The sequence below is a fragment of the Aspergillus vadensis genome, assembly GCF_003184925.1.
Source record: "Aspergillus vadensis CBS 113365 unplaced genomic scaffold BO88scaffold_3, whole genome shotgun sequence".
Lineage (NCBI taxonomy): Eukaryota > Fungi > Ascomycota > Eurotiomycetes > Eurotiales > Aspergillaceae > Aspergillus > Aspergillus vadensis.
Window position 1 is genome coordinate 1,521,199 of NW_020292041.1, and position 26,342 is coordinate 1,547,540.

At 51.6% G+C, this 26,342-nt stretch overlaps 10 protein-coding genes across 10 annotated transcripts; 5 read left to right on the plus strand and 5 right to left on the minus strand.

Annotated features, from left to right (window-relative positions):
* Positions 1-237: 237 nt before the first annotated feature.
* On the plus strand, positions 238-1,144 carry wos2 (Hsp90 cochaperone SBA1; the record flags this gene model as incomplete). The annotated part of the gene is made up of 4 exons (XM_025712333.1): positions 238-268; positions 457-782; positions 843-1,007; positions 1,067-1,144. The coding sequence occupies 4 exons, from the start codon at positions 238-240 to the stop codon at positions 1,142-1,144; spliced, it is 600 nt and encodes a 199-aa protein (XP_025566801.1).
* Positions 1,145-2,172: 1,028 nt separating this feature from the next.
* BO88DRAFT_422702 (translation machinery-associated protein TMA46) lies at positions 2,173-3,460 on the plus strand (the record flags this gene model as incomplete). Its single annotated transcript, XM_025708589.1, has 4 exons — positions 2,173-2,232; positions 2,297-2,314; positions 2,420-2,970; positions 3,031-3,460. The coding sequence occupies 4 exons, from the start codon at positions 2,173-2,175 to the stop codon at positions 3,458-3,460; spliced, it is 1,059 nt and encodes a 352-aa protein (XP_025566802.1).
* A 755-nt stretch (positions 3,461-4,215) lies between these two features.
* BO88DRAFT_382082 (cell wall glycosyl hydrolase YteR) lies at positions 4,216-6,015 on the plus strand. The gene is made up of 4 exons (XM_025704611.1): positions 4,216-4,780; positions 4,854-4,939; positions 5,029-5,708; positions 5,799-6,015. The coding sequence occupies exons 1-4, from the start codon at positions 4,389-4,391 to the stop codon at positions 5,901-5,903; spliced, it is 1,263 nt and encodes a 420-aa protein (XP_025566803.1). The 5' UTR covers positions 4,216-4,388; the 3' UTR covers positions 5,904-6,015.
* Positions 6,016-6,331: 316 nt separating this feature from the next.
* BO88DRAFT_402068 (uncharacterized protein) lies at positions 6,332-6,850 on the minus strand. The gene has a single exon (XM_025706006.1). It carries the CDS (start codon positions 6,632-6,634, stop codon positions 6,464-6,466), a length of 171 nt encoding a protein of 56 aa, XP_025566804.1. The 5' UTR covers positions 6,635-6,850; the 3' UTR covers positions 6,332-6,463.
* ayg1 (heptaketide hydrolyase ayg1) lies at positions 6,715-8,323 on the minus strand. The gene is made up of 6 exons (XM_025706007.1): positions 8,192-8,323; positions 8,030-8,104; positions 7,224-7,963; positions 7,035-7,167; positions 6,907-6,980; positions 6,715-6,848 (listed from the first exon to the last, which is right to left on the minus strand). Exons 1-6 carry the CDS (start codon positions 8,282-8,284, stop codon positions 6,743-6,745), a joined length of 1,221 nt encoding a protein of 406 aa, XP_025566805.1. The 5' UTR covers positions 8,285-8,323; the 3' UTR covers positions 6,715-6,742.
* Positions 8,324-9,654: 1,331 nt separating this feature from the next.
* abr1 (multicopper oxidase abr1) lies at positions 9,655-11,883 on the plus strand. The gene is made up of 4 exons (XM_025706008.1): positions 9,655-10,201; positions 10,263-11,358; positions 11,417-11,606; positions 11,653-11,883. The coding sequence occupies exons 1-3, from the start codon at positions 9,866-9,868 to the stop codon at positions 11,584-11,586; spliced, it is 1,602 nt and encodes a 533-aa protein (XP_025566806.1). The 5' UTR covers positions 9,655-9,865; the 3' UTR covers positions 11,587-11,606; positions 11,653-11,883.
* Positions 11,884-11,931: 48 nt separating this feature from the next.
* BO88DRAFT_441501 (Fcf1-domain-containing protein) lies at positions 11,932-15,214 on the minus strand. Its single transcript, XM_025709884.1, has 6 exons — positions 14,733-15,214; positions 14,446-14,672; positions 14,228-14,393; positions 14,096-14,168; positions 12,518-13,102; positions 11,932-12,452 (listed from the first exon to the last, which is right to left on the minus strand). Exons 1-6 carry the CDS (start codon positions 14,766-14,768, stop codon positions 12,019-12,021), a joined length of 1,521 nt encoding a protein of 506 aa, XP_025566807.1. The 5' UTR covers positions 14,769-15,214; the 3' UTR covers positions 11,932-12,018.
* A 2,516-nt stretch (positions 15,215-17,730) lies between these two features.
* On the plus strand, positions 17,731-22,855 carry BO88DRAFT_382093 (WD domain, G-beta repeat protein; the record flags this gene model as incomplete). The annotated part of the gene is made up of 5 exons (XM_025704612.1): positions 17,731-18,297; positions 18,363-18,486; positions 18,539-18,850; positions 18,906-19,684; positions 19,746-22,855. The coding sequence occupies exons 1-5, from the start codon at positions 17,886-17,888 to the stop codon at positions 22,853-22,855; spliced, it is 4,737 nt and encodes a 1,578-aa protein (XP_025566808.1). The 5' UTR covers positions 17,731-17,885.
* Positions 22,856-23,180: 325 nt separating this feature from the next.
* Positions 23,181-24,690, minus strand: BO88DRAFT_402074 (putative endo-1,3(4)-beta-glucanase). The gene has a single exon (XM_025706009.1). It carries the CDS (start codon positions 24,625-24,627, stop codon positions 23,458-23,460), a length of 1,170 nt encoding a protein of 389 aa, XP_025566809.1. The 5' UTR covers positions 24,628-24,690; the 3' UTR covers positions 23,181-23,457.
* A 228-nt stretch (positions 24,691-24,918) lies between these two features.
* BO88DRAFT_402075 (oxidoreductase, short chain dehydrogenase/reductase family) lies at positions 24,919-26,062 on the minus strand. The gene is made up of 4 exons (XM_025706010.1): positions 25,940-26,062; positions 25,580-25,875; positions 25,217-25,520; positions 24,919-25,134 (listed from the first exon to the last, which is right to left on the minus strand). Exons 1-4 carry the CDS (start codon positions 25,985-25,987, stop codon positions 25,045-25,047), a joined length of 738 nt encoding a protein of 245 aa, XP_025566810.1. The 5' UTR covers positions 25,988-26,062; the 3' UTR covers positions 24,919-25,044.
* Between the last annotated feature and the right edge of the window lie 280 nt (positions 26,063-26,342).

Consider the following 26,342-nt stretch of genomic DNA (forward strand, 5'->3'; position numbering starts at 1 on the left):
GAGGCCGCAAACAGAACAAACGGGCGGCGGGAGAGTTCCAGTACTTTCTAGCATTCATCACTAGTGACTCGCCGGCGATCAGCAGCTAAGAGCAACCGCCTGCTGCTGCAACTTCACTATCCGTCTAGCCCCCGACATCATCCCCTTCCCCCATCACATCCCTTCTTTCGCTTTTGACGAGATTGCTACATTCTGTCCTTCTAAACGAACCCATCCTATCCGCTATCTACCACCATAATGCCCGAACTCCCTCAGGTCCACCCCGAAGGTGAGTTTACTCCCCCTCCCGTCCCTCATTTCCTTCCCCGCTCTGGATTTTCATTTCTGGGGTCTCGGCTACTGGGAAGCATCATGCCATACAACGGCCTTGTTGTCTCTCATATTATCGCCCTGTCTATATTTCCCTGCGTACATTCATCTCAGCGAGCATGAGGTACTGACAAGGATGTTTACTAGTCACATGGGCTCAGCGCTCTTCGGATAGCGACCCCGAGCGCAACTACCTCTATGTTAGCATCAAGGCTGCTGATGTTGCCCGTTCTGACGCAACCCTCGACATCAAGCCTACCAATGTTACTTTCACAGGCAACTCCAAGAAGGGCGTAAAATACCACGTCTCTCTCGACCTGTTCGCCGAGATTGACCCCGAGAACAGCAAGGTCAACCACAGTGACCGTGAGGTCGAGCTGGTGCTGCGCAAGAAGGAGCTCAAGGAAGAATACTGGCCGCGTCTGCTGAAGACCACCCAGAAGATCCACTTCTTGAAGACCAACTTCGACAAGGTATGATGCTGGTTCTAGCTTGCATGGACCAAGGAACAGAGTGAGCTGACTAAGAAACAGTGGGTTGATGAGGATGAGCAAGACGAGGTGAACGAGGACGACTACGCAAACAACTTTGGAGGCTTCGAAGGTCTTGGAGGCGAGGGTGGTCTCTCCAACATTGACTTCTCCAAGCTGGGTGCCGGTCTCGGCGGTGATGCCGGTGTTCCTGGAGAGGAAGAAGAGGTATGTTGTCTACCAATTTTAACCAATTGACAAAGATGCCCAGTCACTGACACTTCTAGCAGGAAGAGGAGATGCCCGAGCTGGAGGAGGGCGAGGCCGAGGGTGCCAAGTCTTCTAAGATCCAGGAGGTTTCTTAAATGCTATGCCCTTCTACTGAGATAGGCAACGACTACTACGCAAGCAAGTAATCAAAAAAAAAAAAAAAAAAAAAGCAAATAACGGCGAGCGACGAATGCTGTAACTTTTGAGCTTTTCTTTTACCTATACTATACCGCTGATGACCACGGTTCATGGTTTGGAGCTACCTGGCGCACTTGGGCAGGTTTGTGACCTGCCTCGAGAGGCGAAGGGAAACGGAAAAGGAATTTTGAAGTATTTCCTTTTATTGGTATTGAAATGATGAGATGACTAGCAAGAATATTTCTCTCATAATGCCCATTCCTGGACTGCGAACCAGGCGTAGAAAAGATCCGAGAGTCGGACCGTTGAACGAGACTTGCGACCGGACAGCGTAGAACACCACCACCAAGTGTATTGAAGTAGTTTGCAGTGCGTATCTGTCGCGTTATTAAAGCCCAGACATTAGCGGCAGTCGAACCAGACAAGAAAGCTCACTTCTGGCGAACAGTAAAAGCGCAAACAAGAACCTATCCGGTGAGGAGTTTGGTTGGGAGAGCGAGCGGAGAGGAAGGAGAAGAATCCAACTCGATTGGCGGAGAGGCCGATTATGTGAAGTTGTTCCGCCACACTGGCAAACCCACACCGTGAAAAGTGTGGAGGAAACCTTGCACCTCCTCACGGTTTGATCTCTCTCTCTTCCTCCTCATCTAGACAATTTTTAATATTCCCCCCCATCTCCTTCTTCCCCCATCAGAAAGACAGCCGAGGTGTCGTCAGATTACTTGACCTACCCCGTCGGGACGTCAGGTCGACCCCTCCTTTGGTGATTTTTCGTTGCGGTTTTCTTCCCTTTTGCGGCGCATCTTTTCTTCTTCCCTTTCTTTTCCCCCTCCCTCAACTTTGGGTTTCTCTGGGAGGCTTTCCCTCATCGTATCGGCGCGCAAAAGTTATATATCCGGCATAGAATTTTATCGCTATCTTTTTTTTTTCTACTACATTTCTTTTTACATATTAGAGGAGTGCAAATCTACACAAATCCGCCAAGATGCCTCCCAAGAAGCAGCAGGACCAGCCTAAGAAGAAGAAGGCCACGGTCGAGGATAAGGTTCGAAATGCTCATTGATCGATCCATATTCTTAGAGTAAATGCTAATCTGCGATTTTGTACAGACCTTTGGCATGAAGAACGTACGTAACGAGCCCTTCTAGAACCCGCAGACCACTCCCTCCACCATCCATCATCGACTTCCCCGAGGAAAGCACAAACCCACTGACCGGTATATCTCTGTACAGAAAAAGGGTGGTTCGGCCAAGAAACAGATTGCTCAGCTACAGGCTCAAGCGGCATCCAACAAGAACGCCGATGCGAAGAAGAAGGAAGCCGAGAAGGCCCGCAGAGAGGCTGAGAAGAAGGCCGCCGAGCAGGCCAAGAAGGAGGCCTTGGAACTGTTCAAGCCTGTGCAGGTTCAGAAGGTTCCTTTTGGTGTGGATCCGAAGACTGTGCTTTGCGTTTTCTACAAGCAGGGTAACTGTGAGAAGGGTAAAAAGTGCAAGTTCAGTCACGACGCGAGTGTTGAGCGCAAGGCGGCTAAGAAGGATCTGTACACCGATTCTCGAGACGTGAAGGCGGCTGAGGAAGAGGCCAAGAAGAAGGATACGATTGACGACTGGGACGAGGAGAAGCTGCGCAAGGTCATTCTCAGCAAGCACGGTAACCCGCGCACGACTACGGATAAGGTCTGCAAGTACTTCATTGAGGCTGTCGAGAACCAGAAGTACGGTTGGTTCTGGACTTGTCCTAATGGAGGTGACAAGTGCATGTACAAGCACAGTTTGCCCCCTGGGTATGTTCAGCTCGTTGAGCGTTTTTCTTTATGTTTGCTACGGTTGCTGATGGACTACAGATTCGTTCTGAAGACAAAGGAACAGAAGGCCGCCGAGAAGGCTCTCATGGACAAGTCGCCACTCAACACCTTGACCCTCGAAGACTGGCTGGAAAGTGAGCGACACAAGCTGAGTGGCAACCTGACGCCCGTTACGCCCGAGACGTTCGCCAAGTGGAAGAAGGAGCGTCTTGACAAGAAGGCTGCCGAAGAGCAGGCCCGCAAGGCCAAGGAAACCACTGGACGGACACTGTTCGAAGAGGGCAACTGGCGTGCTGACGACGAGAGCAGTGACGAGGAAGAGGATGATGGCACATGGAACCTGGAAGCTTTGCGGCGCGAGACGGAGAAGATCCGTGAGAGGAAGGAAGAGGAACGCCTGGCTGCGCTGCATGGCACGCCGGTGCCGGTTTCCAACGACGAGACGATTGCACAGGAAGGAGCCGGCTGAGTTCTGTGCGATACATCCCCAAGGACGCAAAAAGGCACTTGGGCGAAAGGGGTTGCGGACCTCCCCCACACTGGGAACGGTGTCCCAAGCCGTTGTCCGGACCTGGGATGCCAATCGGGTTGATGGATGGTAGATACAATGCTGATTCTCTTTGGGTTCTTTGAATTGTGATGAGGATACACCAAACTAGATCGCCTGGTATCGATGTCCGCGACTTAGGTTGGATGGCTCTTGCGGTTAAACGTGAACGGTTGGTCGTGTCGCCTGGATTCCTGGTTCAGCCACCGTTGAATCGGTGCCAGCTGAACTGAATCTACAGAGGCATGGAACGGGGCGGAGTGAGAAATCAAATGGAGAGAAGATACCAGATTGATTGATTGAGAGACATCGACAGGGTCTGGAGGTTCGTTATCCAGGGGATGAACTGATTCATGATATGATTTGCTATGCCCGATCTGTACGTAGAACGTTTGTTTTTCTTTGGTTGAAATGAGCCAGCATTGCCCTCAAGGCGCAAATGAAAAGTGCAACAAGTGATCCCAACTATTTTGTAACACATGGACCCTGAATCGACGGTCTGGCTTGTACCTTGCTGCCGGAGACCCTCAGCCCACATTCCACTTCAAGGAGCCTGGGAGCTGTCTGTCTCACTCATGAATGTTGTGCACGATCTCCCCAACTGACGCTCACCGATCTCCCCGTGCAATCTCCACCATCCCTTTCATCCCGATTCAACTATCGAGGAACGCCGCCCCGTCCTCTCCCTCCGCGGGTCTCACGATTCTCTCTTCGTCCACGGTAGTCCTGCCCCTCTCCTTCATGGCGCATCTCAGTCCCCCTCAACAGACTAAATACATAAGGTTAAGACGATGGCGACTCAACAGTACCACATCCCCCCTGCACCCTCGTTTCGCACCCCCGCGCCACTATGACCCAGTCCGTCTTCTCCTTCACCGCCGCCCTATTGACGGGATTGCTGTCGCATTCCCAGCATGCCGCTGCTGTGGGGATCAGCTGTGATCCAGACACTCGTCCATACTCGGCCTGGATGACAGACAGCGTCATTGCCCGCCGAGATGCTATTCTGGGTGACTTCACACCAGGAGATGATATCTACCCAAATATCTCCCAGGTCACGCTATTCGAGTCAGCCGTTACCCGTCTGAAGGAGTACTATGACGCCGATTCTTGCGGCCAGGTGGATTGGCACAGTTATGCCCTAGATGGCGCCGAAAGCCTTCTCCCCGCTGTGCAGGATGTCTCGTTCATTGTGAATGCTCCGCTGACTATATTTGCGTCAGGAGATGTTATGTATCACCAGTAAGTCATCATTCACCTACTACTAGCTGACCGCAGAACCAAAATCCAATCCAACACTTGCATTTCTTTCTAGATACGAGCGCGCCCCAAACGACACCTACAAACAAGCCCTGGACAACCTCCACGATGCCTTTAACGCCAGAACCCGCGACTCAGAAGGTCAGATAACACCCACATCAACATCAACAGCAACACACCCCCAAACCGACAACCGAGAAAAATATACTAACATTATCGATCACATCCAGGCGCCTTCTGGTACTGGAACCCCTACCCCAACTGGGGCGTCCTGGAGGGCCTCTTCCCACTGAGCTCCTTCATCTCAATGTGGAAAACCTATTTCGACCCCACCAACACCACCCTAACCGATTCCCTAACTCTCAGTCTCGACCTATTCAAAGACCACTGCCACGACGACTCTAGCGGCCTCCTCTTCCACGGCTACGACTCCAGCAAGACCGCCTCCTGGGCCGACCCCACCACCGGCGCAAGTCCCTACGTCTGGAACCGCGCCCTGGGCGATTGGTTCATGACGCTAGTAGACCTGCTCGAACGGTCCGGCAAAAACAGCGCGATACTGAACGAGACGCAGCGCGACGACGTCTACACCAAATACTGGAACGTCGCTAACACCATCATCAACGACGCCGACGAGGACACCGGATGCTGGTGGCAGGTTATGTTGCACGGTGGAGAAGAGGGCAATTACATTGAATCTAGCGGATCAGCGCAGTTCGTGTACGGATTGCTCAAAGGTGCTAGGTTGGGGTATTTGCAAGGGAAGACGCCCAATGGCGTAGCGTATACCGATGCGGCTGATAAGTGCTATAAGTATCTGCTGAGTGAGTTCGTGATAGAGGAGGCAGATGGTACGTTAGGGTATAATGGGACTGTGGCGGATTGTGGGTTGTATGATCCTACTTTTGAGGTACGTATTGTTATTTTCCTTCCAGTCCTTTCTTTTTTTTTATCCCCTCTTGATTGGGAGAGAGAATGTTAACGGCCTTTTTGTTGAAAGTACTACACCACCCGACCCATCGAATACAATAATCTCTTCGGCACGTCGTCTTTCATTCTGGCGAGTTGGGAACATGAGATGTTTGAGACGGGGTACTATGATTAGTTGTTACTTTAGCTGGCTGGCTGGGTAATTGAAGCTGAGGTAGGATAATAAAGTATACAGTCATATACCAAAACATTTGTGGGGTGATGTAATTACGATGATAAATAATGACAACGTAAACTATGGGGAATTTCACGAATACCTATATAGTTATGACAATTAATATCTCATCTGGTGTTGTTCCCATCTCGAACAAGTACAGTACTAATACTCCGTACTATCTAGACAGGTGGAGAGAGCCGGAGTCAAGAGAGTAAAGAGGGGAAGCGAGCGGGGGGATAAGCCATTGAGTTTGAAACCATGTCTGAGCGTAAGTTACTGCTAAAGACATGGGAACATATAGTATCTGCAAGGGGGTTGGGAAAGTGAAACTGTCTTGGAAACTTAAGCTACTCTCAAGCAGGGTCTGGAGATAACTTAAATTCGTGACTATTGAATCCATGTCTCAGATCTCCTCCTCGGGGGGGGGGATCTGGGGTCATTGTATGGGGGTCAATGACCATGACCTTTCTGAGAGAGTCAAATTATAGCCCTGAGTGCAGTGACCTCAGAACCTTCTTTTAAAGCTTGGGGACCAGAATACCGAAAGTCAAATTGCCAATGCTTAACAAAATTCCGGTCAAGACATTGTGATCACGCAGACAGGCAGAAAGGTAATCAGAACCTGATTTTACTACTAAAGTGACATGTGAAGATTGTGCAGACCAAGTACGAGATACCCATGTTCTCATCTCATTGCAGTCATCGCTTTCATTGTCGATCGTTCAGTGCATAGTTGGCCGTTCACATATATGTTGAGTATTTATACATGTACGACGCGTTGGAAACAACCCTTCTTTCTAGTTCTTGAGAGGCTCCTGGGGTGAGCGCAGAACATCCTCGAACCACTTGTACGACGGGACCAGACTGTGAGGGTACCCCATGTGAGGGAGACCGTGGAAGAATCTGTGGAAGGTGATGGTTAGGTACTAGGTAAATCCAAAATTGCAAGGAGATGACTGACCTTCCCTCTTTGGGACTTCCGTGGTTGAAGAGCATCAGGCAGTCTTCAATGGGGGTGACGCCATCATCCACACCCTGCATGGCATGGGTTAGTATTCAATCTGGAATTTTGAGGGGTATTAGGCTTACGTTGAGCAGCAACAGTCTGCAGCTAGGCTGATCCAAGATGCCAGTCTCGAGAAGAGAGAACTTCTTCTGGCCATTCTTCTTGAAATCCTCCGGGTTGGAGTAGCCGTACTTCTTGGCCCAGGCAGGAGTGAGCCTATCGAAGGCGTCATTAGTGTCTCTGGCAATTGCAGATGAAGTCATAGTACTTACAGGAATGGATACTCGTGGTCATCGACACGGCTCAACCACTCGGGGTCCAGGAAGTAATGGCACCCCGGTCCGTGGGCGAGGGTTCCCACGAAGCGATCACGATGGGTATGTGCAGCCCGGATGGCGTAGAATCCACCGGCACTTAGACCCCAGGCAGCAACCCGGGACATGTCGAACTCCGGACGAGTCGCCATGTAGTCGAGAACGGTGGTCCATTGACGGTCCGCCGACTTGGGGTCGCTGGGGTCGGCAGGCGAGTCCGCGGTACCGGGAATTTCGCAGATAACTGTCGCCCAACCCCGGTTGATGATCTCATGGGTGCGCTGACTGTTGTCGGGGCGGTATCCATCCAGGCCAGTCATTAGCACAACAACTGGGACAGGGTTCTCTGCCGTCGCATGTTCCGGGACACGAACGAAGAGGGGAACATAGGCACCGTCGGTGGCCGACTTATGCTTGTGCGGGATGATGACCTCCTGGATGGTGGGCTTCCAAAAAGAAGCTGCCTTCAAATACACCTTCTTCTGTCGGTTGAAGGCCTCTTTTTTGATATCCTCTCTAGTCGGATCGACATAGGGGAAGCGGGAGATACGGTAGACCACAGCGGCTCTACGGAGCAGGTCAGAGGCCATCTCCACATTGTTGTTGTTCAAAGCAGCCGAGGCCTTATTCTCCAGGGCCTCAGCAACCGGGAAGAAAGCCTGTGTGTAGGCATCTGTGTAGGCATCGTTGATGTTTTCCTATCATAGAATAGCATGTTACCCTTGCGCTAATAAGGGGCACATGGCAAGATCATGACAACCTACATCAATAAGCTTCTGGAAAATAGGTCGAAAGTCTTCAATGGCACCGTCGTGGAATGGGTAGACGGATTTTTCACACTGCATGCTACGTTAGATAAGGACTGCCTGACGGCTGGCCAACCGCTGAGCAAGGGGTGGTGATGCCGACCACCAGCAAAAACTTACTGCAAACTTCCACTTAGTTTCCCAGAGAGCTTTGATAGAGCCCTTGTGAGGGTAAACGGTGTTGAACTTCTCGCCGAGGATCCAAGGGGCCATGGTGTTTTCTTGCTCGTGTCGTCCAGTCTTGAGTAGACGGTGGGAATATGTACAGATCAGGAGGGAGACAGCATTGAAGAACCCTTTTAAACGTAACTCATTCAATGTAAGGTCCTCACGGCGAAACCTGCCGATTGGGGTGCACATGAACTCTCCTCCAAATCTTGTGACATCAGAACCAACTATCGAGGGTGCTTAGGGCTACAAACGCAGGGGGGCTGACCAATCCACAGCTGTTGAGGGATCAAGGGGCGTCACCGTCTGTCTCGGGTCTCGGACAATCGGTAAGGCTTGACACGCTGTTCCGCTGACAGAGGTTGGGATGAGAGTTTGCTTTAGGTGGCCGTATCTGAAACTCCCTTGCCTGCAGTGTGCCATGTTGACGACCTTCCGCTATACCGGCTCATGCTCCGACTCCCAGGCATCCATGTTCGAGACCAACCAAGAGTTTCTACTTGGAAGGGAAGAGACCGCTAATTCGGGCGCCTAAACTTCTTGAAGTATGTGTTGCTGTACGGTTGAAGTAGATCGAAGCGGTCGATTGCCGAGAATGGATGTGATTGGTTGGCGTACATGTTGTACTCATTGCAACTTAACTAGAGTTAGAAATACTTCATGTAAGTGCTTGATGTTGAGAACATCGTGGTAGCCACCTGGTGGACCCAAATATGTACTGCCTTTGGGTGAACAGGGCATATTCCAACATGGTAGTCTTCTCATCGAGTGAATGCCTTGCATCCCCCCGATTCCAAGGCGGAAGGCGCATTCCAATGCCCGCTGCCCCGGTCTGGACGAGGAAGGATTGTTCGCTGGTTCAAGGTCTCGGTCCCTGCGCCGTGCTATCGTCGGTCATGACAAAGCAGATATGCTTCCCAGAAGAGGCCATGTATCCCTAGGCCGCAGACTTCCAAAGCTTTATTGGCACGAGAAGGGAAACACAAAGTATGGAAACTTTAGGGAAGGCATCATGAGCTAGCTTACAGATAACGACGTTGAAGGAAGTGCCTCATTGCATCAGTAGCGCGGACCTCCATCGTACAGTGCCTTGAGATTTGACCCCCTTCATAGCTGAAGTAACCGCCATTAGGCGTCAATATATCCAGCGATCCACAGCCAGACAAGCGTGCCAATACCTCAGGAATTTTCTTGCCGGGGCATCCTGCATCTCTGAACCGGGAAGGTATCTGCATGTAGGAGGAGCTAGTCGACTCCCTACTTCTCCTTCCTCATCCCTTGAAGCAAGGACAGGTTACATGCTCGCATTCTATGTCTATGCTGGAATGATTTCTCCCGGGCGGCGACTGAAAGCACGACTCGCATCGGATCGGCTCATTTGTAGGCTTGCTGTCCGGCCATGCGAGAAATGTTTGTTTGTATCTGATGCCGAGGCGGCGACACCGACGAGGCATCCATATCGCCAAGGGTTGCTCTCCTGATTGCTCCGCGGGCTGATCTAACTTTTTGTGCATAATATAGTAGCCCGAGCAATTTTCTGTACATACTTATTTTCGACCTCCCTTCAGGAATTGCTCCAAAAGTCTGCGCCCGCATCCGGTGAATGCTATACTCGAAGCCGCGGCAATGATCCGAACCCTCATAACGCTCGGCCTGTACGGGTTCGTCCAACAGGCATTGAGCAAAGATGTGTATCTGGATTGGAATATAACTTGGGTCACTGCAGCACCGGATGGGTATGCGAGGCCTGTGATCGGCATTAACGGGCATTGGCCTTGTCCTCAGATTGACGTCGATGTTGGCGATAACCTCATCGTCGACGTGTACAACGGGCTGGGTAACGAGTCCACCGGAATCCATTGGCATGGTCTGCATCAGAACTACAATGGTTACATGGACGGTGTCCCAGGAGTCACCCAATGCGAGCTCCACCCCAACCAGCGCATGCGCTACATTGTTCCGGTAAGCTGAGCATGCTTGCTGGATCAGTACCTGAAGGGCGCCATCTGACCCATGGATCTAGATGAACCAAACCGGTACCTATTGGTATCACTCGCACGAGCCCGGTCAGTATCCTGACGGGCTGCGCGGTCCCATCATTGTGCACGACAATGTTCCTAAACCGTATCACTATGACGAGGAGATGACTCTCACCTTATCCGATTGGTATCATGTACAGATACCCGTCTTGCTCGATCAATTCATAGTTCCAGGAGACCATGCCCCCTACGGAGGTCTAGAGCCGCTACCTGATGCGATTTTGTTCAATGACATGCACAACACCAAGATCAGCGTTAAGCCCGGCACGACTTACCTGATCCACGTTGTCTGCATGGGCAACTTTCCCGGGCATGCGCTCGTCATTGACGACCACGACATGACCATTGTTGGTATGGATGGCATCGCAGTGGAGCCGCATTTCCTTCAACCCCAGTATCTGCGTGTGGCCGTTGGACAACGAGTCGACATCCTTCTCACCACCAAAAATGACACTAGCAAGAACTATGCGATCTGGGACGGTCTCGATATCGATGAGATGTTCGTTCAAGAGGGAAGAAGCCCCCCTCAAGGGTACAATCCCAACGGCACCGCATGGCTCATGTACAACGAGGATGCTCCTTTGCCTCCTGCGCCCATCATTCATGTCAATAATGCAAGTCTGGACTTCCTCGACGATGTGACCTTGAAACCGATAGACAATCTTCCTCTGATCGACCCCATACAACACCAATTCATCTTCGACGTCTACCCAACCACAGTAGATGGAAAGCCAGCCTACAGCATCAACAACATGACATACAACGCCCCCGACTCGCCCACGCTGTACACTGCCATCTATTCTGACCCCGAGGCCTGCTTGGACCCAGAACTCTATGGAGATGTGAACCCTTTCGTCGTAAATTATGGTGATGTGGTGGAAATCGTTCTCAACAACCACCATGACAATCTCCACCCGTGGCATCTCCACGGTCACGATTTCCAGGTGCTCCAGCGCACTTACCCGTACGGTGGCTTCTTCGATGGCTACCGCAACGTTTCTGCCACTCCCATGCGCCGAGATACGCTCATGGTGGAGCCCATGGGACATTTCGTAATTAGATTCCGTGCAATGAATCCTGATAAGTATTCCCTCCCTACAAGTTGGTGTCTCCAAACTGACGTTGATCGGTCAATTACGCATCTGGATGTTCCACTGCCACATTGAGTGGCACGTCGAAATCCGCCTCATGGCGATCATTATCGAAGCGCCGGACCAGCTGCAGAACATGACCATACCGGATGATCATCTCAAGATTTGCGGAAACACTCAACCCAGCAATTGGGCCCCATTGGCTCCTTCGCCATAGACAGTCCGACCCGGCATCAGGTATGAGTGCCGTTAGTGTCCTCTAAAACTTACTGATTTAGCCCAGAACGATCCCAAGGGCCACGCACACGACATATATACCTGTTGACAATGCTGGCCTTCAAGCAACCGTACTCTGTCAATGTGAGCCTCAAAAGAATCTAAACACATCTTCAAGCGACCCGCTGGCGACCGGGAGTCTTGACCTGTGTGACTGAGCCTTCCGATGTTTGGATATGCTTTGGTGTCCATGGCGACCATAATCATTGATAAGTAATGTTACGAACAATAGACGAAAAGTTGTATCATCTTTCTTTTACTGAAGTCGCAGCTGCCATGTAGCGTTCCAATTATAGCTTTGTATGCCGAATATGCTTGCTCTAGCGCTATAGTCGAAAAATCTCCGTAGTAACGCGGACCTCACAAGTGGACATTATAGCGAGGCCTTTTCCTTTAGCAGTCCTTCTTGTCGCATCAAATCGTAAACATCCTCCGCCACACCCCATGATAACTCAAACCCACGACCCCCAGCTCCGTATGCATGAACAATCACTTCCTGACTTTGCTGCATCTTCTCCACTTCAATTCTCATGCCACCTTCTCGTGCTGGTCGACGACCAACAATATCACGAATAACATCGAACTCTCCTTTCCTTCCCTCCTTGAAGGGAAACCACTTAGCAGCATTCGCCAGTAGCTGGGCCCGTGTTTGCATTGACGGATTAGGATCCCAATTATGCGGCTGCTTCGTGCCCCCGATAATCGTCCCACCACCCAACGGGCGCGGAATACAGAAAGACCACGAGCCATCGCTATTCTGTCGAGTAATAGTCGCCGAGCACGGATTCCTCACAAGACACGTTTGCCCTGAATAGTCAGTCAGTCAGCCATTACCATCAATCACCCTCACCTTCACCACCATCATCACTCACCCCGAATAATATAACTCTTTTCATCCCCAAACCCCAACCCAGAACAATTAACCACCGCCCCCACCCTCTCCGCAAGATAAAACCCCTCCCTCAAATCCACAAACGTATACTCCTTCACCTCCCCACCCCTCAAGACAAACTCCCGCAGCAACCACGCACAATACACCGGTGAATTCACCACGAATGTGTTATACCTCACTCCCCACTTCACATCCCCCGGCACCTCCTCGGGCCGTAAGTACTCAAACCCATTCAGATGCCCATACACAGCCTGGATGTTCTTCTCGTCGAGGTACTCCGCCGGCGGGTTCTCGAGGTACTCGATGCCAGTGATGGACTGGACGCCCGCACCCGGTTCCTGGGCCGCGAGTGTCCTGAAGTGTGCGTAGGTGCGGCGGGCTTGTGCTTCCTCTCGAGTGTGTTGGGCGTTGGAGCCGGGGACGGGACGATAGTGGGCGCCTGCCCAGGGTGAGGCGTAGTTGAGGGATGTGCTGTGGGGGAAGTCCCGGGCTGCGAGTAGAACGCGTTGGGATGGGGAGAGGTGTTGTTGGATGTAGAGGGCTGTGGAGAGGCCGATTATGCCGGCTCTGTTTGGTTGCAATGGGTAGGGTGGTTAGTGGTGTTTTGGTGACGTTGGGATTGATAAATGACGTACCCTATTACTACGATGGTTTCTTTTTCAGTCATTATGCTGTGGCTGGTATTTGTTTGTATATTGGTTGAATTGTGTGTATGTAAGTAAGTGGTTTGGCGATGATGATGTTGTTGTTGTTGGCGGGGATTGAGGGGATGATAAGCGTTTCTGGAACCGGCTCCCCGCACGCGGAGGGGGCATTGAGTCATACTTTGCGGCCTTTTATAACCATCAATCGTTCCTCTTTTGGTTGAATGCTTTTAATTACTGTAGATAGTTATGCAGTTGGGTGATTGGTGATGGGGCCATGGCCTGATTGCGTACAGAATCACCCGGACAACTATCTATTGTTCGGGGATAGATACGAAATATAACTAGTATACCGGAGTAAACGTGGAGGTTATAAAGCGCATTATTAAAGTATTTTTTTCGGTTCTAGCTTCAAGTATCGAGGCTAGGACCGCCGACACTGACCATCTATCTATCTGCTATCTAAGCTCTCCGAAGATCGGCTTCCGCCTGTCTCGCTTGGTCACGTCCACCGCGCGCATGGACTCATGGCAGTCGTCGGGACAATCTGGTCATCAAGATGGACCAGCCGAGGCTCATGCACGTCGCAAGCCAATGTGCAACTCGAGCCGGCCTGCCAGGTAGTGTTGCCATCGCATTGACTTGTACTGCATCAGACAGGATGATCGTGCTCGGACGCAGCGGGACCAGACGAGCTCCCCGTTTGTAGGCTGAAGACGAACTGAATCCGCGTCCGCTAGTAAGCGGTAATTGGGTATATCTTCATGAAACGTCGTGCTATGGCGTGGTATCAAACACACATCTTCTCTTTTGCCATTTCTTTCAGCAATCCGAAAAAACCAAGGCTTAATCCAAAGCATCGGGCAGCTTCTCGATGGTGAATTTGCCCCTTGCAACCTTCATGATGGGCACACCAGGAATCTTGCGCAGACGGCGACACAGATCTTGATCGTTGGTCGCCACAATGTAAATTCTATGCTTCGTCACCTACAAGAGCCGTTAGCGCGCTGTGCTACCCCAAAAGAAGGGTTTGAGTAACCACTCACCCGATCCACAATACAGTCATCTGCATAGGTACCCTTGTGAGAGCACTTGACCCTAGACCACCGAGGGTCTTTGGCAACCCGAAGTGCGAGGCGGTACTTGTCACCCAGCTTTTCCAATTCCGCAATGGTGCAGTCTGAGAAGGTCGGAACACACTTCGCGTATAGCCTACAGCTAGTCTTAGCAGATGTCCAAAGCCCAGATATTGTGTGCAACTCACAGGTCCATCATCGAAGTAAGTAGATCCTGCTTCGCTCGGATAGCGTGGGAAACAAAGTTGGTATCGACCAGCACGTGGTAGGGAGGGCCAAGGGCAGTATTTGCGGCAAAGAACATGTTCGAAGGGGCTTGGGTGACTTGGCGAGTCAGCTGATCCTCCTTAGGCGTCTCCTTCTTCGCTTCCGGCTTCTTCAGTCGCTCATCGCGGGCCTTGATGGCGCGCTTCATCTATAGATTCAGTAGGATCAGTCTCCGTTCCGTATCAGCTGCAAAGCCTTGTAATCATACCTGCGCGAACTTGCGAGTCTTCTTTTGCACACCCATTTTGTTTACAATAAGACTTGACCGCTAAACAGGGAGAAAAAGTAAAGCAGCGGAGAATGGGATCGATATTCGTTGCTATCGATATCGTTGAACCCAAAAGATTTTGGAGAAGGCGGAAATCCAGATCACGGGCCGATATTTTGCCGCGATAGCCAGAGCCAAGCAGTTCCGTATCATGTGATCTACCCGTGACCGCCTGTCGCGTTGCACGGCATCTCCGTCCGTCTAACTGGAAATGGCAGTACCCTGTCGCGAAGTCTAGAGCTTCTTGTGGTTCTCGTTGGCATCATCGAAAGCAACGTAAAGGCCCAAGTGTGCAGTTGCACTCTGGCTCTAATTGAGATATTGGATGACCACAATGCCATTGTTCCGAGCGTGACACAGACTGAATCCTACCATGCACAAGGTATCTTGTTGGGTGATAAATGTCAGTCAGTCTCAGTCCGCCAGGATTAGCATGGGCCGAATGCCTGCGTCTCCCGACGCTTTTCTTATCACATCCAAGGAAGAGGCAAAATCTCATCACCGTCCGAGCTCCTCAACCACCCCGCAATGTCTAAGCCCTGGGACCTCCCACTAGTCCCGAAGGACACCAGTCACAGCGCAGCTCCTACTTAATCACATCACATTGCATGCACAGGCCGTGTCCATCTGTGGAAGGGCTATTTCGGACTCCATACTCCGTATACTTTCTTACCGGGTGTGCGTAGTATTGTTGTCTCACCAGCTCCGACTGTGACCGACCGTTCAGATCGTTAGCTCTGTAAGTGTCAAAAAAATCGCCGATAAATGTACGTTATACTGCGACCATCTTGGGTATTATCCGGCCTTCCCAAAGGAAACGTCTCTAGTTGTGTACACGGTGATGATGTTCCCATTCATGATACCAATGTATATTATCAGTGTGGAAAAACCCGTGGGAGTAGTCCTGTGAACCTGAGTACCAGCGGTTTCTACACCGCCATAGTATATCATACTATGTAGCGCCACTCTGTCCATTTCGTGAAGGGTGAGCGCAATCTAGATCATGGTAACGATCATGGGCGGCCTTACAGCACATGTAGTGATGGCTCTTTCAGTTTTTATTCAAGGTTCAAGGACATCACCTGGGATGCGCCCTCCCATTTCCACATCTTAAGGGATGATTTTAGTATGTTTCCTGCTTATTTCGGTCCTTCTGCGTACTATTTCAGTGTTCACATCCACGTAAGTACCCAAGTATATCACGTACCTCAGTAGTTCCGTCCCCAGCCCGTCGAGGGATGTGATTCGAAGTCCCACTGCACATCACCCAAGATTAGCCACAATCCTACTGGCCACATGGGTTGAGCAGTCGAGGGGATGCATTGACGATACCAGTCAGAGTGCTCATTTACGCGCCGAGCAGGTCACTTGAGGGCGACTCTAGGGCGGGTGCGGGCGCTGATTGGCACAACCGAGTGATGAGGCCTGCAGCGTGAAGAAACGCCCTCTGCAGTCCGGAAGCCAATCAGGCTTGAGGAGCCGGCGGGAAAGGTCCCTGACAGCAGCCGCTGGCCATGCAGAACTCCCCTTGGGTAAGGTCCTGTATACTTCTACCTCCCATACTGAATCTTAGTGGTAACTAAAGTCACTGGTACCACTCCAGCCCCGCCTGGGAAAAAACGGACGCATGCAATAGGATTGAATCTAACCACCACCGCGACTCCATACTACTAACTTACTCACCTCACTAGTATGGCCCCCGTACACTTCTCTCTCTCTCTTTCTCACCCCCCCATGTTTCCCGCCCACCTCTGATCGGTGCAACAATTGGCGCTCATCTAATCTCCTCCATTTTAGTCTCAAACTCTTTCCTTTCCACTGATTGCGCTTCATGTTGATTGTGGGCGGCATTGCTCGATGATTAGCCCGCTTGATCTTCCTATAGCTCCTGGTTAGCCTGCCAACGGCGTAACACGAAGGAGACTGAACTCCTCTCACAGCCCCCCCCTGGTCAGACGCGGCAGGATCGACTGGCAGTCTGCTTTGCACTCTGGCTCCCATGTCCCGCTGCTGCATGCTTGTTGGTGTGCCGCTGCTGGAGCCACCGACAGCTCCTCATGCCGCTCGACGGGTCTTATTTGCCCTCGTCCGCTAATTAGGTCGTTGAACGCCCTGCTCGTCCCATATCGATGATATCCTGGTCCATGGAAGCGCCGTCCACTCCCCTTGGCGCTAGCTCGTGTTGCTTGATGGCTAGAGATTTCGATCGACTCTCTCCGCTGCCTTCGGAGACGTCTCAGATTTCACAGGTAACTGTTTTCTACAACCACACAATAGCCTCTCAAGGCTGGCGCCATCTGGAGAATAATAAGGATTAAGAGTCCACAGGGCCAGAGCACGACTATCAGTCCATGCTCGTGTGAATCCTGTCATTGTTGTTAGTGCAATCGCTTTCCATTTTACTTTCTGCTTCCCTCCCCGCCTCTGCCCTGGTCTTCCTTATTATCTTTCCCCCTCCACAATTCGTGCCAGCAACGTGGTAGCCTGCCTAGTGCGTCGTATCCCTGGTCGTTCCACTGCATCATTCTTTGTCTTTCACTTGCATTTTTGTGCGTCTGCCTTTTTGTTCGGCTCGGATTTAGCGCGCTATCACCATCATATCTGTCGCTGTACCCTGCTACAACCTCGCTTCTTTCTTGCCACCCCATAACCCCAAGTCTGTTGGGACGAGAGGCCGTCGTTCTGGTTGTTCTTTTAAGTCGTATATCAATACTCTGACTCTGGTCTCCTCAAATCCATAGTCAAATGTCTTTTGAGAACACTTTGACGCTTGTGTTCTTGATTCGGTAGGCATTTGGAGCAGTGAAATTTCGTTGGCTGTCTTGGGCGGGATTCGCGCAGCTTGATCTCGTCTTCTTTTACGTGCCAATGGGAGGTTTATAATTACCATTGCTCATTTTGGCCTGAATAGCGCCTGTGTCCATTGTCACGCCGCCACCGCCACTTATATAATCGCTCTAGAAGTGACCTGTGCCTAGACCGAGCAATTGATACCTGCTTGTCTGGAGACAGAGCTTGGGATTGGGACAAGGAACACGAGTCAAACAATTCCAGCACCCTGTTCAGGAATATCTCTGTGGTACGGTCGAAACAATGGTCGAATTATCATGGAACAGAAATCCAGTCCAAGTCCCAGATCCTCGACCTTCGAGAATGAAGCCTGCCGCGCCCCCAGTGTCAACACAGCCACAGACTTCCCCTGCCCGGCTTGAGCCATGTGCGTCAACCGCGTCTTTACTCCTATATGCGCAGGGCTCGGTGATTGTATGTCTCCACCACGATACTTTGGCGCTCGAACGACGCTTCGAAAACCACCAGGACGACATCGGCTTCATATATGTGGATAATGTGAGCGAGCGCGGTGCGGGAAGGCTGGTGGTCAGTTACGATGTCAGTCAGACTGCAATAGTATGGGACCTGTTCACAGGGAGCGTACTCGCCAGGTTCGCCTCCTTCGAACAGCTCAAGGTTGCCGCCTGGATGCGGAATGGGAATGTAGCCTTTGGTAACACCCCTCCCTCCCAGAAAGACATGTTTCCTCTGTAAACAAGTTCTCACAACCTTCTGCAGGTAATGAAAAGGGAGACGTGATTATATTTGAGCCATCTACTTCCGAGCATGTTTCCTGCCGCACCATCTTTGATCCCATTACCGCTCTAGCCCCCGCTACGGATTGTCGAACATATGCTATTGGGTATGTGAACTGTGCCTAGTGGTTACTTGAATGGTCTAACGGATTGGCGTAGTTACCAAAATGGTTCGATAATGCTCGCAACACTGCACCCAACCTTCAGCATATTACACACCATGTCCACTTCGCGAGGACCATCGGCGATAATCTCGTTAGCGTGGCATGCGTCCTCATCTAAGCAGAAGTCAGATATGCTAGCCACTTTGGCGGCCAATGGTGATCTGAGAGTTTGGAGTGTAGCAAAACCGCCGCAGAAAGAAGCCCCACGCGTTATTAGAGTGCTCAAGAGGTCTGATGGCTCCCCAGCCACTGAACCGAAGTGGATGGCTTGGTCGAAGAATGGTAGGATTGTGCAGTTCCTTGAAGGGTAAGCAGGCGCCCGCCATCTTCCCTCGGGTTACGAGGCTAAACACCATCAACAGTGAAACGTGGGCTTGGGATGTCAGAACAAAGCACGTCACGTATGAGCCCATCCCCACCATCGACAACCCACGTGGCTTTGCCAACTATGGACCGACCGCCACACTATTCACCCTTGGTCCTCAATACACTGTCCAGCAGTACGACATAGACAGCCCTGCCATGGTCGCGAATGTGCAACATGCCCCCGCTGGGGCTTTGCCACCACCCACAGAGCAACCGAGATTACGCACCTTGCAGGAACCGCCAAACATGAGGGAGTCTGGTGCGATGTTTGGCTCTCGAAGGACCCCGTTCGACACGAATGGAATCGAAGCTGTGCGTCAACAGCGTGCCGATGTCGCGAGCCCTGTGAATAGGAGTCATTCCAACTCGGTCACGAACTCCGTTAGCTCAAAGGCTTCCTCGGGAATGCACAAGATCCCGTTCTCACCACCCAGTAGGTCCGGTCAGACCACCACATCGTTCTCCCTAACTTCAGCATCCGGGAGAGAAACACCCCAGCCATCCGGGGCTTCCTATGCCTACGCCTCGTCTGTTTCAATGTCGTCAACAAAAAGCTCCCGCGCCGGTTCACGGCTGAGGAATGAGGTGCAGCTTAGTCCTGCCGAAAAGCCAGTAGATCTATTCCCTTTTACGCGTGCACGCCTCAATGATGTGCCTTATGGACACCATCAACCCCTTGACGAGTCTCGCCTCACGCCGGATGATCTACGCCAACAGATGTTGAGTGTTGTATTTGGCTTCGATGGAGATATTGAAGGTTTGATTAGGGATGAACGTATGTTCCAATCTGCACTCACTAGATATTGTTCTTCCAAATTCACTGATTCTGTGATTAGTGAGCAACCATCCCGAAGGTAGTCAAAGTGCCATTCTACTTGCTCAATGGATTGGCGAATCCGATACAGACTATATGCTTTCCATGATCAGCTCGGGGTCAGCCTCAATCACCGACTGGATGCTACTGGCATTTAGTCAGATGTCTGGAGAATCACAGTCAAATAAGATCGGCCAAGCTTTGGTCCAGAAGCTGCTGGAGATTGGAGATGTCCATACGGCAGCCACCATACTCCTAGGACTGGGAGACCGAAACGATGCCATCGAAGTCTATGTCTCCCAAAACTATTTTATGGAAGCCATACTGATGACATGCCTTGTGATGCCTACGGACTGGCAGCGACAATCGTATTTGGTTCGCCGATGGGGTGAGCATGTTGTGTCTCACTCTCAGCAGCAGCTTGCGATTCGGTGTTTCATGTGCACGGGTGCAGAGCCCTCCGAGCCATGGACGTCTCCCGCTGCGCAACAGGCTACATCCTTCGCAGAAGCTATCACAAGAAGGTCTCCAATGACATCCCCGGAACCTTATCCAAATCCAGCGAGTCTGATGGTTCCAAACTCTCACCCAAGACCAGCTGTCAATGGCAGACCGGTATCGAAGACGCCAGCGCTGAAACTTATTACTTCATTTGACTCTCAACCCAACAATCGTTTCAAGTTCCCCGGGCTGAAATCAGATGACAGAACACCAACAAATGCGCCCGGGGTTACACCGATCGCGGAATCTGCGGTTGTCGAATCTGCCTTGTCACCGGGTGGGTTTGGGTCGTACAAGCTAAACAATATTCAGAGCATAAATAACGCCATGAATACACGTACAACCACGCCCGCCTTCAACAGACGGCGTCTTCCATCTATCGGGGAGACTCCGATTGACGTACACCCTCCTACGTTTCCCTCCACGGGATATAATAAACAAGCGCTAGACTATGGATCAACATCAGAGAATGACGAGAGCCAGCCATCAGAGCAGAAAGGGGAGGAAGCAGATGACGAACAGCTTGGTTTGCTATCATCTGCCCGTTACGACCCTGAAGAGTACAAGCCCAGTCCTCAGACCGCAGTCCAAGCGACAGGGGATACCTTCGCCACCATCAAGGGTCTTCCTTCTCCGGCTGCTGGAGTTTTTGAGGCCCTGAAGGAGCGTTCAGACAGCCGAAACGGAACTAGGGACCGAAAGCCAGATGGCTTGCAGCTGAATCTTCATCACCGCAACGCGTCGGAGAATGATTTGCACGCCCAATCCGAGATGCTGGCCAACTTCCGCAGTCCAGCGTCAACGTTAAATAGCTTCAGTTCTGCTAGGAGCCCCAGCGTTAGCGGCCGCAGTATTGACCCGTATATCAGTAGCCTAGGCGAGGCAAACTATCACGCGAAGAAGTATCAAGGAAACCGCCCTAACGGAAGAGGAAGAAGGAATACGGATGACTCGGCCAGTCAGACCTCGACTCGGAGGTACCGCTCTAGAAACGCATCACAGGAGACACGCGGGCGAAACGAAAAAAGATATATTCCACCCGCCAAACGCTCTCCCTCATCTCCTGTCCCAATGTCGCCAGAGGAGCTGGCTCGGATCAACGCCAATGCCGCCAACAAGCCATCATCTCGAACACGCAGCGCTAGCAGGGTGCGCAAACCACGTTCGCGCAACTCCTCTGAACGCCGTCAAAACCGTTCCGCCAGTCGAAACACAGCCAACCATCTTGGTACTGAAAATCAAGGTCCTTCCAGTCGAGGACGCAGTATGGACCGTCAAGAGTCAGAGACCAGATCTCCTTCTTCTCCATTGCCAGGATCCAGTGCCGAAGACGCATTGAGACTAGTTGCGAGTGATAGAGAACGGTTGCGGACCCGCCAACGGAGCGGTAGTCGTCGGCCTGAAAAGGGTGCAGGTGGGAGGGGGGAGATACCATCTGATTCAAAGTGGACAAGAACGAGATCTCGTAGCCGCCACGATACCGAGCCGACAGAGAGCGCTCAGCAAGTTGTGCCCGAGTTCTTCAACGGCGGTGCCACCAATGATGGCATCTACGTGGTTGATAACACTCATAGTGACAATAGCATGCTGGCACAGGCAGCTCACGAGGAGCAAACTGCTACCCTTCAAGTTAGTTTTGCGGAACAGCGGAGGAAGGAGCTTGCCGCTGCAGAGCTTGAAGCTCGGCGCCTGTCGCTGGCACGCAATCCATCGGCGCCTAACATCCCGTTTCCTGGGGAGCTGCAGCCGAGTCGCTCTGCTTTGGAGAATGCGACATTTTCCATCAATGCTTTTGCGCCGCGTACTCCTGGCCGGAACCGGACTGCTACAAACAAGGGTTCTCCAGAGTATCCAAGCAGCTCCGATTCAAACTCTTCGAGGTCCGGTGTGCCCTTGGGACTGCCAGCAACCCCGAAAGCCATGAAGCATCCCAAATATAACGGGTATGAAGAAACAGCACCGACTCCTCCGGTGCCTTCTGACGCCGGCATCCTACTTAGTGATGCCAAATACCAGGGTGATGCTGAACGGATCGGTCGTTCGATGTCTGTTCCAATTCCCGAAAGCCATCAGCCTGGTGTGGTGCCAACGAATCTCCCAATGCATCCAAGATACAACCCTCATCTCCCGAGAAGTCGGTCCACAAGCCGAACACGAAGCATGGCTCCTCGTCGAGACAGTGGCGGACATAGCTACGGCGGATCCCCTGTGACGGTTAGCATAGAGGAGACGATCGAAAATGCAATGGCAAACCAGCAGACCGAGAACCCTCCCATATTGCCGGAGCTCCAACATCTGAGTCCTCCTCCACCGCCACCTCCCCCAACTGCCCCTTTGGCTTCTCCACGCGAGTCTTCGGGGACCATAGACATCGCCATTGACAACGAAGACTTCGGACGACTGCTACCTCGCGCGATGACCACGGGACCTACGCTTCACACGGATGGCCGTCCGGGTCTGGAACAACGCCGTATGTCTTTTGAGCACCGCCGGGGCCGCAGTGTCAACGAGAGCCTGAGCAGCAAGATCCGTAACCTGGCTCGGATGGGCAGCACCAAGAGCACAGACTCGTGGGTTGCTACTGATATTTCGATACCGTACGAGAGCGTCATCGTCGACGGGCGCATATAAGAATACCTTTGATGCATTGCATCTAACCTGTCAACCCTTACAGTTGGACAATTATGAATGATGACATTCTGTTTCTTTTCATTTTCTCAATTACTTCTATATTTGCTTGTTTCCCCACCCTTTTCTTATTTCCCTTTTAGCCATGGCATATCTCAGATATTGGTTATTGTGATAGTTGGAACTGTATACCCTGACACTACGCTTCCCCGATAATGATGGACAGGCAAGGAATTACTCAGTTACCAGAAGTGCACTATAATGGGTTTTCTTTCATATTTCCATTCTTCCTCGTCTAAACATAGCCCTCGGGGGTACGAGAAAAGTCGCTCCTTAACCTATTTGTCTAAGTCTTGCCAAACTATGCAGACACTTAGTGATTAATCAAGCCATTCCGGACTACACTGGTCAATTACGTTAGAGAATTAGGTCTTACGAAGACATTGTTTGCAGGAAACATGTAGCTGTATCCAACTGGCACCGGGCAACTCTCGGTCAAGGACAAGTAATCAACTGGCAGAGGGGAAAGTCATAATCAGAGTTCACCTGTCCAAGCCATGGACAATAAAGTCAGCGCTATGATGTACAAGCCACTATACAAACAATCAGTCCCATTTCCCCCACCACCCAGAGGTGTGCTGCTGTGGAGTGTTCAGACTGTCCGTCGACATCTTCCGCTCCGCCTCCAACATTCTGTCAAATTCCGCCTGCGCCAACTCACGCTCACTCGGCTTATCGTTAGCCGGAGCAGGAGCAGGAGCAGAGGGTGTCGAACTCGACGCAGGTTTATACACCGTCCGCACCTCCCGCTGAGCCGAGACATTATTCTGCTTTCGAATCCGCTCCCAGGCACTCTCCCCAGGCACCGACTGGTCCTTGTCCCTATACTCAGCAGCCACAGGACTAGCATCATCCCAAAAGTCATCAGCCTTATCCCTCGACGACTTCGGCGTCTCATAAGACGGCGTAGCCACCTTCTTCGTCTCCGTGCCCCACGACGTCGTACTCGACCCGAACCTCGCCGCCTCCTCATCCGACCCAGTCTGCACCCCAAGCCCATCACCCTGCTGCGGCAACTGACTCTGCTCCTCACCCTTCGACCCGGGCATCGGCGTCGTCGGCGGCATCCTCCCCGTCCTATTATCAGGCTCCCTCATCTCACCCCTCCTCTTCCTCGCCTCAGCCCAAAGCCCCTTCAACCTAGAATCCATCATCATATCATTGATATCCCTGGCACCCGCAATCCCATCACCAATCATCAGACACACAAACGCAACAAAAGCCGTCTGCAACCCCGCCCGTGTAGCGTCCTTTCTCCACGTATTCGGGTTTTCCCTCGCCCATTTCTGTATCCCCGCGATCAGCAAATCGTACCGTCGGATGCCCGCCTCCGGCGCGAAATTCTGTTTCCATATATCTGTCCTCTGAAATGCCTTGTAGCTCCCGATCGCGCCAACGAGCACGCCTACCGGCTGCCCGATTCGGCTGTGGTAGAGGCGTGCCGTGCAGTGCTCGATTGTGGCGTCCGCTTCGGGCTGCGTGAGCGGCCGGTGCGCGATCCGTTGGTGTTGCTCCAGTGTGCGGATCACGTTCATGGTTACTAGGGAGCTCCATACGCTTTGGCCCCCGAAGCCTAGGTAGAGGGTTATTGGGTCCGGGCGTTTGAAGAGCTTCGGGTTCACTCTTAGTGGGTGGAAGCGCGAGAATGGGTCGTTTGGGTCTTTGAACACGGCGGGAGGGTCCCCGGAAGGTGGGGGGTCGGTGGTGTATGACATTGTGTGGGTAGGTAGCTGTGGTGCGGTGAGTGGGAAGCTGGTGTTGTGGTTGTGGTGGTGGATGGGGAGTTTGGATGATGATGATGATGGAATTGATGATGCGGAGGTGGTTGTGTTGTGCTGGTTAGTCAGCTGCATAGGGGTTGTGCAGAGTTGTGCGTAGGTCTGCTGGACTGTTTACATCTTTGTGAAGTAGAATTGCTTCAAGCTTAACTCATATGACCTAATTGTGGAATTTTGATTTACTAGCTTATTTCATAGCTAGTAATCAGTAAATTCAGAAGCTATTCCTGTCTTTCGAGATCGATATTGTAGTTCATTCAGATACTACCCTCTGCAACTTCATCCTTACACATTATCAACTTGGGATACAATAATCTCCAATGACTGCACATTCCCTCTTCCCCGATTTTCTCCTTACCACCTCTCCACGTACGGCCTCAAATCCAACTCAAACCCGAACGTCGTTCTAGGCTGCGTATGCAAATGCCAATACGATTCGGCGATCTAACCACATCATCAGCATCTCACCCCATCAAACAACCAAACAACCAAAAACCGCTCAATGCAATGGAATAGAAAAACTTACTGCCTCAGGATCCAGCTTCGCATCCTCCTTCTCAAACACCCACCCCTTCGTCCTCGGGATATCAATAACCCCATCAATAATCACATGCGAGACATGAATGCCCTTAGGCCCGAACTCCCTCGCCAGCGACTGCGCCAACGCTCTCAGCGCAAACTTGCCCGCCGCAAAGGAAGCAAATTGCGCCGAGCCCTTAAGACTGGCTGTCGCGCCGGTGAAAATGAGAGTAGGTGGGTATTTCAACCCTCCTTGCGACTCAGCAGGGAAGAGTGGGAGGACATTCTGCGCGAAGTTGAATGCTCCTTTTCTGTATTATCAAATTAGTATTTCCTCGGGAATATAGGGGAGGAGGGGGGACATGCATACCCCTGACTCTCAAAGCCGGAAGCAAAGTCCGTCTCGGTCAACTCGAGGAAAGGCTTCCTCACGAATCCACCGCCCGAATTAAATACGGCAGCGGCTAGCGATGAACCCTGGAACTGCGATTTGATCTGCTCAAAGGCGGAGCGGACACCTGTGGTGTCGGAGAGGTCGGCGCTGATGCCGGTGGCTTGGCCGCCAGCGGAGTTGATTTCGTCCACGACCGGCTGGTAGTTGGCTGGGTTGCGGGCTAGAACTACGATGGGGTAGGATTTGGCGAAGCGGCGGGCAATGGAGGCGCCCTTTTCTGCTGTTAGTTCTGTTTGGAAGGGGGAGACAGTATGGGGATGGGAGGGATGAACGTACAGTGCCTGGACCGACACCGGCGATGATGGCGAAGGGTTTGGTGGCCATTTTGATGATATAGAGTTTCCGTTGAAGAAACAAAGAAGATATAGCTTCTGGATGTTTATGGAGAAAGAGGGGTTGATATGGAATTATATAGTAAATGAGGAGATTCTCATGGCGTCATTCCAGTCGGGGTTCTTGTCATGCCGAGATTAGAAATCCGCGATGCGCGATCAGTAATCAAGGGATGGGGTGTGGTCGTAGAGTGTGTATATGGTCTACAATTTGGTACTAGGAGATATATACTTTGTAAGGGAAGTAATTATAGAATTCACTGTCAATTTGGCTATTATAGCATGTCATCATAGTTATGTGGAAGATATTCTTGGTCTGACAGGTAGGAAGTAGCATATGGGGTAAA